The following is an 11387-nucleotide window of genomic DNA, read 5'->3' on the forward strand; positions in this document are numbered from 1 at the left end:
GACTGGGGGTATAAAGGCAGCAGGGCTGGTCCACAGGTGGAGCTGCAGGTTAAATCTGGAAGGGCTGCAAGAATCATAGAATCCTAGAATTGGCTGGGTTGGAAGGGACCTCAGAGATCATCAAGTCCAACCCTTGATCCACTCCCCCCGTGGTTCCCAGCCCATGGCACTGAGTGCCACATCCAGGCTCTTTTGAAATATCTCCAGGGATGGAGAATCCACCCCTTCCCTGGGCAGCCCATTCCAATGGCTGATCACCCTCTCCCTAAAGGAATTCTTTCTAATGTCCAACCTAAACCTCCCCTGGCACAACTTGAGACCTCTTGTGCCCTCTTGTCTTGCTGAGAGTTGCCTGGGAGCAGAGCCCAACCCCCCCCTGGCTCCAACCTCCTTTCAGGGAGTTGGAGAGAGTGATGAGGTCTCCCCTGAGCCTCCTCTTCTCCAGCCTCAACACCCCCAGCTCCCTCAGCCTCTCCTCATAGGATCTGTGCTGGATCCCTTCACCAGCCCAGTTGCCTCCTTTGGACCTGCTCCAGCACCTCAATCTCCTTCCTGAGCTGAGGGGCCCAGAACTGGACACAGGACTCAAGCTGTGGCCTCCCCAGGGCTGAGCACAGGGGCAGAATCCCTTCCCTGGACCTGCTGGCCACGCTGTTCCTGAGCCAGCCCAGGATGCCATTGGCCTTCTTGGCCACCTGGGCACACTGCTGGCTCCTCTTCAGCTTCCTGGCAATCCAGACTCCCAGGTCCCTCTCTGTCTGGCTGCTCTCAGCCACTCTGTGCCCAGCCTGGAGCTCCCCATGGGGTTGTTGTGGCCAAAGTGCAGGACCCGGCACTTGGCCTTGTTGAACCTCATCCTGTTGGGATCAGCCCAACTCTCCAGTCTGTCCAGGTCCCTCTGCAGAGCCCTCCTGCCTTCCAGCTGATCCACACTCCCCCCAGCTTAGTGTCATCTGCAAATTTGCTGATGATGGACTCAATCCCCTCATCTAAATCATCAATAAAGATATTGAACAGCACTGGGCCCAACACTGATCCCTGGGGGACACCACGGCCGCCATTTTGATGCAGCCCCGTTCAGCACCACTCTCTGGGCCCGGCCCTCCAGCCAGTTCCTAACCCAGCACAGGGTGCTCCTGTCCAAGCTGTGGGCTGACAGCTTTTTCAGGAGAATCCTGTGGGAGACGGTGTCAAAGGCTTTGCTGAAGTCCAGGTAGACTCCATCCACAGCCTTCCCCTCATCCACCAGGCAGTCCCCTGATCATAAAAGGAGATCAGGTTGGTCAGACAGGACCTGCCCTTCCTAACCCCGTGCTGGCTGGGTCTGATCCCTTGCCCATCCTGCAGGTGCTGTGTGATTGCACTGAGGATGATCTGTCCCATAACCCTGCCAGGCACTGAGGTCAGGCTGACGGGCCAGGAGTTTTCCGGGTTCTCCTTCCGGCCCTTTTTGTGGATTGTTGTGACATTCCCCAACTTCCAATCATCTGGGATGTCCCCAGTGAGCCAGGACTGTTGGTAGATGATAGAGAGAGGCTTGGTGAGCTCTTCTGTCAGCTCCCTCATCACCCTTGGGTGGATCCCATCCGGTCCCGTAGACTTGTGGGGTCCAAGCAGCTCAGTAGGTCACTGACTGTGTCCTTCTGGATTACAGGGGGGCTGTTTAGATTCTTGTCACCTTCTGTAAGCTCCAGAACCCAGCTGTCCTCAGGATAACCTCTCTTTCTGTTGAAAACTGAGGCAAAGAAGGTGTTAAATACCTCAGCCTTTTCTTCATCTTTGACAACTATATTCCCACCCATGTCCAGTAAAGAATGGATGTTTTCCTTGCCCCTCCTTTTGCCACTGATGTATCTGTAGAAGGACTTTTTGTTATCCTTCACAGAGGTGGCGAGATTCAGTTCAAGTTGTGCCTTTGTCTCTCTAATTTTCTTTCTACACAACCTAACTATATTCCTAAATTCCTCCTGAGTAGTTAGCCCTTTTTTCCATAATTGGTAGGCCCTCTTTTTAACCCTAATTTCTTTCAAAGTCTCCCTGTTCAGCCAGACCAGTCGTCTTCCCCACCGGCTTGCCTTTTGGCACACTGGGACAGCTGCTCCTGTGCTTTCAAAGGTGTGAAAAAACCCCATCCCTGCATGTAAAACCAGCTACAGGAGCTGCACCAAGAGTGACAGTGACTTCCAAGCAAGGGAGCAGCTGTGGTGAGCACACACAGAGATTTTTTCATACCAAGGGCCCTCAGAAACACCCACCCTCATTTCCCCCTAGCCCCCAGTTTCCTTCCCCAGCCCTAAACCAGCCTCCTAAACTGGAGGCCTGTGCAAAGCCACAATTCACACTAGAGGTCCCCACAGGCCAGGGGAAACCCTATGCAAAGGCTTTCCTTGGTGCTTTTCCTTTCCAAGGAGCTTTTCCTTTCTCAGTTCCCCAGAAGACTCCTCTGTCCTCACAGGAGCATCTCACACCTCACTGCAGAGCCACCCGAGAGGTCACAAAATCGGCATCTGCACCCCTTGGAAGTTCTCTCTCCACAAAAGGTGCTCTACCTCCTTTCGTCTCCAGCCATAAAAACCTCACCAAGTTCTTACAGCAAGTCTGTAACTTTAAGAACCCATCTTTAAACAGGTATTTCCCCCCCATTTTTTGTTCTGAATGCCTATTCCTGGGTAATTTGCCCATGTCTTCTAAAGCTTCAGATGCTCCAGCACTTGGCACTCTACCTGCTCCCTCAATTAACTACAGGTTAATTAATTAATTAATCTGGCACTGCACTGGATTTAGGGGTGGAGGCATTTTCTGCTGTTTCTCTTTCCTCCATCTTACACATTATCCTCTATAGGTATGGCTTGCAATATTTCTCTTTGGGGCAGAACATATGGGAATTTCCAACATCAAAAAAATAAGGAGCAAAAGAAGTTATTCCCTATCCCTAAAAAAGAAAAACAGTAGCAGGAGCATTAATAGACCTGGGGCATTAAGAGGTTGAGCTCTGATTGAGGGAGGCACATTTAGCACATGCCAGAAGTGAGTGCAGGGGGAGCACATTGGAAAGGGAAAAACTTTCTCCAGGAAAAAAATTTCCTCTGCTTGCTGTGTCCTTGGCACAGGGCTGCCCCAGCAGGGAGTCCTGGTGAGAAGCAGGATGTGCCTCCAGCTCCATCCCAGTGGGAAGATAAGAAGGGTTGGAGGCACCCTAGGGAACCATCCTCAGAGCCTGGATGGCAGGGAGGATTTGTTCCCTCAAGCCCAGGCCTCCTGCCCACCTGCCAGGCTTTATCACTTGGTCTTTTTTGCAAGGGCAAAACTCCCAAACACCAGGGGAAAAACCACAGGTGACCACAGCTCCTGTCTGCAGCTTCTTCTCTTATCTCTGGTTATCAGCCAGAGCATGAAAACAGGCTGGCAAGGCTGGAAATACCCCAGGAAGCCCAGGTATTCTCTTCCTCTACCCTTGTGGGAGCTTGCAGCCTTCTGTTAGGCTGTGAAAATACATACCAGCATCTCCAGCTGCATGGAAGGATGTGCCACCTTGTCCAGAAGGAAGGGATTGAGTTGAAAAAAGGGAACAGAGCCAGTCTGTTTTGGTTTTTTGTTTGTTTGGGTTTTTTTTCAGAGCTGAAAAACCTCCAACCCTCTTCTGAGCTGGAAGGCAATGCTGCCCAGTGTCAGAGGGATGTCCTAAAAGTACTCAGGGATTTGATGTGTTAAAGCTGCATGGGGTGAGCTTGGGAGACTAAACATAAAGGGGTTGAATCCACACTAATGCTTTCTCAAAATTCACTTTTCTGCCTCTTGCTCCATTGGTGCAGCCACCAAAGTTCCAGCACCAGCACCCCAGTCCCAGCTGCTCCTTGAGCTCCAGCCAGCAGGAAAAGAAACCTCACCCTCAGCTTTGGGGTGCTGCTATTTGTGTTCCTGTAAAAGGATGAGTTGGAGGCAGAGGAGATGAGGTTACCCCAGGAAGCAAAGCTACACCCATCACCCAGGCAGGATGCATTCATGCCACCTCTTGGGAGCCTCTTCCTTTAGCAGCCTCCACCATGCTTAGGGAGAATACCTCTCCTCCACAGTAGAAAATAGTTTTAAATGTAATAAATTAAGTCTCACTGGCTCAGCCCATTCAGTCCCCCAGGTACTGCCCATCCCATGGCTGTGTTCACCTAGAACTTGCCCATAAATAAAATATGCCCAGAGCAAACCCCACTAAAGTTCTCTGAAGGACAGGAAGCCAGAGGGACCTCCCAGCTCAGGTCTGCCTTCCTGAGCACATCACAAGGATGCATTTTAAGGGCTGCTTGGTATTTATATAGCACATGCAGACAATCAAAGCTAGAAATCAACTTTTAAACCCAGGGCTGTCTCTTTTTAAGAGAGAAGTAGGGGAGATCTTGGGCTCTGCTAAGGTTCAGACACAAGCACATAACTCTGCTGGGAAGAGAAGCAAGGCTGGCCAGAGGCTGCCTTGGAACTAAAAAAAAGCCAGAGAGAAATTCTAAAATCTCCAAAGGACATAATAATAATAATTATTATTCTTTCTAAAGTGTGTCTCAGAAATCCTCCAGTGATTCCTAGGGACTGTGAAATTAATTGTAGGCCAGCAAGTCAATTATTAAAAAATGTTCATCAAGCCCAAGAAAGATTACATTTGCTAAGAGCACAAACTGAAGACAGGGAACTAAAGAGTCATAGAATGGCTCCCTTCAAAGAAAGAATTCAAATAAACTGATTTTCCCCTTAAACAGCTGTGCTCATTGCTCTCAAGCACAGCCCCCTACCTAAACAAAATTATTCTTTTTCACTTGGCATCTAACTGCAAACCATCCACACCAACCCTGAGTTTATCACTTTTGCACCAGAGAGGGAAAAACCTCTTTTCTCCCCCTCTCTGGGGATGGGGAGCACCTCAATGGATGCTCTGACTGCAATCAGGAAGTTGCTTGGGAACACAGACAGTGTTTAATGAGGTCTTGTTCTACTGGATCTCCTATAGTCATTAACTTTATAAAGAGATTTCAAACAAGATTACATTTCTCAGAGCACGAGATGTACTCACCTTCCTTCAGATGACCAGGAACCCAGCTGTATCAGTTAGAAAGCCCAAGCACTTGGTTTGTGCTTAGATTCAGCCTGGAAACACAGACATTGCCATCAGCTGCTCTGGAACCACTTTGCCCAACTCAAGCTCATCACCAAGGGGAGTGTGGAATCACTGGAGTTGAAGGCTGAATGCTCTCCCTTAAGACTGGATTTACTGGTGTTAGAATGGGGCATTATTAATGACAAAAAATAATAAATAATCCCTATAGTCATTTTTGTATGATAAAAATCCAGCATGGATTATTCTTGAACATGGCTCTTTGATACAGAAGGTTCTCTCCTGAACACTTTCAAAGACAGCAGCTTCCTCTTTCATGAAAGGAAGAGTTGTATCAGAAATTCAAGACAAAGTAAGAAAAGGATGTCAATATTACAGCAGAGCAGTAGTGCCCTTTCTGGCTGAGCCACTGCTGGGAGTGAGCATGAGGTTCAGTCCCTGCACCAGCCAGCTCTCCAGATGCTAAAGACAAGTGCTGACACTAAATGTCTTGAGTTGAGGAAGGGATCCCATGACTGCTCGTGCACACAAACGTGTTTAGGTGTGAAAGCAGCTCCTCTGGGCTTCCCAAAAAACCACCAGGCAAAACCTCTCACCTGCCACAGAGGAGCCCTGCAGCCAACCATGGTTCTTCCACCCCCCAAGTCTAAAACCCAGACAAGAAAATCCCTGTCAGAGTTTTAGGCAGTGTCAGGAATGGATGCTCCCTGTTATTCCTCCCTGCCTTCCCAAGGAAAAGCAGGGAAAAAGAGAAAGGCACATTAAGGCTGAAAAAAATGAGTAGGTAGAAGGCAACCTGTCTTTGTAAGTGATATTTTTCTCTGGTGAAGAAGCAGGGAGCAAGGAGCAAGGAGCAAGGAGCAAGGAGCAAGGAGCAAGGAGCAAGGAGCAAGGAGCAAGGAGCAAGGAGCAAGGAGCAAGGAGCAAGGAGCAAGGAGCAAGGAGCAAGGAGCAAGGAGCAAGGAGCAAGGAGCAAGGAGCAACAAACTTTCACCCAGCCAAAGGGCTCTCTTGGGAGCCCTTTTATACTGAGCACCATGGGTTGGAGCATTCTGATTGACCCATTTGGGTCACCTGGCCCATCCTCTCCTCCCATAGCTCAGCTGCTCCCCATCATCACTGCCACAGCCACAGCCTGGAAGCTGCTGGGGGGGTCCCAGGAAGGTTTTTTCTATCCTGGTCCTCTCAAATCAGGAGAGTCTCAAAAGCCACCGAATTTGGGAGCTAAGCCTGATGTGTGCATGAAAGGGGTGTCCAGACTTACAAAGCACTTGCAGGCTCCTTGCTGTCACTTTTAGGAATTTCAGCCCAGCTGCCTGTGATGCCAAAGCAGCTCTTGCTCCTTCAACCCACTGCAGTTGCAACCCATTCCCAGGAGAAGCATTTGTTATTCCAATGAGGTGGAGCCTTGCTGGTCCCTAAATACCCCACACAGGTAGCAAAAAAAAACCCCTTCTCCATGTCATGTCTAGAAATCATGGATGGCTCTTCAGGAGCAACACCAGAGAGGTTCAGGGCATACAGGTCCTTATTTTGGTACCTGAATCTTGCTTTAGAGCCTTGCATGGCGACGGCTCTGCTGCGGGCACACTCACATCCCTGCCACCAGGGTGCTACCCGGGACCCCAGCTTTGAGCATCTTCCTGAGAAGGGCTTAAGTTCCCTGCCGAAAGATGAGGGTCTGAAACTTAACCAGCCTGCACCTTTCTGCCCGAATGTTTCTGGCAGGAGGAAGGCCCTGCAGAAGGCAAGAAACCAGTTCCCTTATCCCAGTTAAGAGCTCTTGCAAACCTTTAAGCGGCTGAGCACCCCCCAGCTCCTGCAGATGGTCACACGGAGGGGCTGCATGAGCATCATCTGGAATGGGAGAGCAGGCAGAATGGGCCTGAGCCCCCACTGAAGCCCATGAGAGGGTCTGGTGGAGATGTGTTACCACTATACTGCTTTATTTTCGTGTTTTACTCTTTATAAGGCTGGGCAGGAGCAAGCCATGCTGCAGCCTGGAGCAGACAGCAGCTCCGGGGCAGTGTGTGCGTGTAGCACCTCTCCATCCACCGCGATTATTTAGGAAACCACCGTGGAGTTTCTCTCTCCCCACAAGCTCCCGGGATACCGAGCAGCAGCTCCCTTCTCCTCCCCGGTAAATTCAGCGATCGGGGAGCACCAGACCCTGCTGCTCTTCCCCCCGGAGCTGGAATCAAGACTTGCCCCGCGGGTTGCCGGATTGCTCCGCACAGCAAAGCGAAGGCGGAGCGCAGCCCCCGTGCCGCAAAAAACTTCGCATTTTTCTTCTCCTTTATCCTCGAAACTCTTAATTTCAACCCGCGAAGCCGTCCCGCCGAGAACAGCCTTTGTAAACCGACCCGCGGGACTGCTCGGAACGTTCGCTGTGTTTTCCGTCTTTCCACTCGTGTCAGAGTCCCGGTGCCACCCTTCAGTTCTCCCAAACTCCACGCCGGCAGCCCGGCAGGTGCCCGCACCGCTTCCACCCCGCTGCTCGACGGCAGCGCTGCCTCCGGGGCCTCCCCCCGCACACCACCGCCCCCCACCCAGGTGCCGGGTGGGTGTCCAGCGGCACATTGGACGGGACCCCCGCTGCACCGGAGGCAGACACGGGTGCTTGTGGGTGCCCGAGCCGGTGTGCGGGGGGGGGGGGGGGAAGGCGGGGCGAGAGGGGAGCCCCTCCCCCGGATACCAACGACAGCAGCCGAAGGACGGGGGATGCCGAGGCGCTGAGCGGTGCTTACGGGCAGAAGGTGCGCGCTGGGGGCGGGCAGCATCCCCCGGTGGGGCGGGGAAGGCGGGGGGGTTGCGGGGGGGGGTGTTGGTTTTGCCGGGGCTGCCGGCGACACGCGTCGGGCGTGCGAGGGGGCGGGGGAAGCGCGGGAGGGGCTGCGGGGAGGGGGGGGGGTTGGAACGGGGGGGGTTGAGGGGGGAGGCGGCGGTCGCGCGTGGCGCGGCGCGTGCGGCCAAGCGGGGGCTCGCGAGCGCGTTGATAAGGGGCGTGCGGGGAAGCGGCGGCCGCAGAGCGGCGGCGGGAGAGGACGGGGGTGGGACGGGACGGGAGAGACAGGACGGAGGGTGAGTGTCAGTCCCCCCGTGCTGCACACCCCCTCCCACCCTTACCGGCACAGCCTTCCCGTGAAATTTAGGTCTGCAAATATTTTTTTTTTTTTTTAATTTTAATTTTAATATATATATCTCTAAAAACTTTTTTATTTAATTATTTTATTTTTTTTTTTTAAATTTCGCTAGCCGCCACCGTGGCCGCCCGGCGATGAACGGCGGGGCCCTGCCGCCGCTGCCCCCCGCCGCTCCCCGCGGCCGCCGCCGGCCCTCATCCCCCGAGCTGCTCCGCTGCAAGCGCCGCTTGGCCTTCGCCGCGCTACCGGGCACCGGAGCGGCGGCAGCGGCGGCCGTGGCCCGTCGGAACGAACGGGAACGCAACCGCGTGCGGCTGGTCAACATGGGCTTCGCCGCCCTCCGCCAGCACGTCCCCCACGGAGCCGCCAGCAAGAAGATGAGCAAAGTGGAGACCCTCCGCTCCGCCGTCGAGTACATCCGCGCCTTGCAGCGGCTCCTCGACGAGCACGACGCCGCCGCAGCCTCCTTCCCCGACGGCCGCGGGCGGGCGGCCGTCGGGGAAGGAGGCGGCGGCGGCGGCTACTCCTCCGCTTCGCCTTCCTTCGCCTCCTCCGTGCCCGGCTCGCCTTGCTCCTCCGAGGAGAGCGGCTACGACGCGGCGCTCAGCCCCGAGGAGCGGGAGCTGCTGGACTTCACCTGCTGGCTCGGGAGCTACTGACCCGGGGGGAGGTGAGGGGGCAGCCGGAGAGGAGGGGAAGGGGGAGGGGGGTGCTGCCTCCCTCATCCCCGGAGCTCGTCCCCATCGGGGCTCTTTGCGAATCTCTCCGCAGCCGCGCACCTCAGCGCCCTCGCTCCCAGCCGGCATCTCCCCCCCCACCCCGAAATCCTCACCCACCCCGGTGGGATCCCGGTGCCGGGTTCGTCCCTTCGGGCTGTGGAAATGGAAAGTGCAATGGTGTAAATGACTGCCGGGGCTCCGCTCCCTCCTCCTTCCCGTCGGGAGCTGCCGCTGGAGAGGAGGCCCCAGCGACCCCGGCTCCCCCCCACCTCCCCCCCCGATGCTTTCTGGTGTTGCTGCGGAGGGGTGGAAGAAAAAAGAGAAATTAAGAACACTTGATGCTTCCTTGTTTCTGGAGGGGGAGGGAATTTTTTTTATCATGTCAGATTCTATTTTATATGTAACTTGAACTGCCTATGGGAACACTGGTGTATGAAGACTTATTTTTGTATGAGAAACCTTAGAGAAAAGGGGTGAGGAGATGGTTCTATTTTTTAGTAAGTCCTATTCCCTTGTTCTTGAACACTGCCAGCTAGAATGTTTTGGGAACATACACGGTTTAGCTGAAAAGGTGGGGGTTTTTTATCTCCAAACACATTGATAAAAGACTGTCAAGTTATGTTGCATCTTAACGTGGTGTACAAGTTTGCCTGGTGTGAAGGTCCACTCCTCTGAAAACTGAAGTTGTTGTGGTTTTGTTTTGGGGTTTTGTTTTTTTTCTAAAAATGTATTTGAAGGCATTTTTTTATGCACTTGCTAGGATTTCTTAAGTTGTACATATGCAATTTTTTGGAAGAGTATCATATTTTATGTAAATTGACTTTATAAATAAAAATCTATTTATAAATGCCTAGAGGACTCCAAGTTGTGTGTGTGTGTTTTACCCAAGGTAAATCCTGGCTGAGGGGAGAGGCAGTGCTCCTGGACCAAGCTGCATGTGCAGAAGAGAAGAAGGAAGAGCACAGCATAAGCTCTGGGCTTGCTTTTTTTTTTCCCCCATTCAAGTTTTATGAACTCAGCACCTAGTGCAGAGATGCTGTATGGAGAGATGCAGATGTGTATGGGAGACAAGGCAGGTTTAGTGCTTTCCTGGACACACAGAAGGTGCTTTTGGCCGGGCTGCCCTTGCCTACAGTGGTGGGAAGGTAAGGAGGGGGTGGGTATCTGAAGTTTTTTTTTTATCCTGGCAGCTACTGGCAGGAGTGAGGTTGGGTACCTTTATGCAGCACCTCTGAGAACAGGGTTGTCATTCAAAAAACCACTGGTAACCAGCTCTGGCTTGCTCTAACTTCAGCTGGATGTAGATATATATTAACTAAAGGCCATAAGCAGACATGAATTGCTCCTTAGAAACTCATCACAGACTCCTGAGTTCTACCTTGGGCTCTTGCTGAGGATCTGCTTCAATGGAGGTGAGCCAGAGGTAAGACATTGCTGTGGAACAAAGCACAGGGATGATGGCATAAAAAAACTACAGCAAAGGCTGCTACTTCCCTTTAATAGCTCTAGTGGATGTTACTAGTCCAATGGAGCAAAATGGGCTGGCCTATAGAATATGCTGAGCAAACACAAAGCAGAAAGTGTTATTAAAGTTGACCTACTTTGCAGGGACTGTGTGTGTCATCTCTCTGCTGGAAAGGTAGAAATTTTCAGGCCCCTGAAACTCAGCAGTCCCATAATCCAGGTCTCTAAGAGCATTCCATGTATGTGATTCCATTTGAGGAGAAAAAAAACCCAAACAAAACCTTGGGAAAATCCAGGCTCTAACAGCAAGTAACATTTAGGAGCCTCCAAGTACTGTGCTTCAAGTTTGCTCCCTGCTCAGAGTTGCTCTAATAAACAGGCTCTTTCAAAGGCCTGGGGAATTGCAGTGCTTAATAAATTGCTTGCAAAGATTTTGCTGCATGTGCTGCTTCAGCAGCCCCAGAGATAGAAGCAAGAGCTGGGAGCTGACCTGGGGGGGTGATGTTCCACTCAGCAGCAGCAGATAGGGCTGGGAGGGGGTGCCAGGGCTGACATGAAACCTTTTCCCAGCGGACACTTCAGGTCTTAATTCTTGCAGATGACCTCCAGAAATTCACTCAGGCAAAAACCCACGCAGATCCCCACATTTTAATTCTCATCCTGGACGAGCATGCCAGCTTTTCCAAGATATTTATATAAAGCAGAACTGCTGCCTTTGTCTGCACAAGTGGTGTCCCATTATGGCAGAATGCATTTGTTTAGAGTATTTTACTATTGCTTGGCAGGGTGTTTGTTTTCCCTCCTTAGCAGCAGAAATCATTTTCGTATTTCCAAAAGCAGCGTTTGGCTCTCAGTCAAGGAACTCCCAGCATCAGTCCTAGATTCATCAGGTCGCCCAAGATACTGTTGCAGCAACATTAAAGCAGCATCAGCTGTAGCCATATTGTCAAAAAGCTATCTGTG

General features: G+C 52.1%; 1 protein-coding gene across 2 annotated transcripts; it reads left to right on the forward strand.

The window, feature by feature from the left end:
- The first annotated feature begins 8019 nt into the window (after nt 1–8019).
- On the forward strand, nt 8020–9809 carry ASCL2 (achaete-scute family bHLH transcription factor 2). 2 transcript variants are annotated; one of them, XM_071761701.1, is made up of 3 exons: nt 8020–8250; nt 8354–8911; nt 9013–9809. In XM_071761701.1, exon 2 carries the CDS (start codon nt 8376–8378, stop codon nt 8898–8900), a length of 525 nt encoding a protein of 174 aa, XP_071617802.1. In that variant the 5' UTR covers nt 8020–8250; nt 8354–8375; the 3' UTR covers nt 8901–8911; nt 9013–9809. The 2 variants fall into 2 exon arrangements, with proteins under 2 accessions (XP_071617802.1, XP_071617801.1); XM_071761700.1 differs by having other exon boundaries at nt 8354–9809.
- The last annotated feature ends 1578 nt before the right edge of the window (nt 9810–11387 follow it).

The sequence above is a fragment of the Heliangelus exortis genome, chromosome 18, assembly GCF_036169615.1.
Source record: "Heliangelus exortis chromosome 18, bHelExo1.hap1, whole genome shotgun sequence".
Taxonomy (NCBI): domain Eukaryota; kingdom Metazoa; phylum Chordata; class Aves; order Apodiformes; family Trochilidae; genus Heliangelus; species Heliangelus exortis.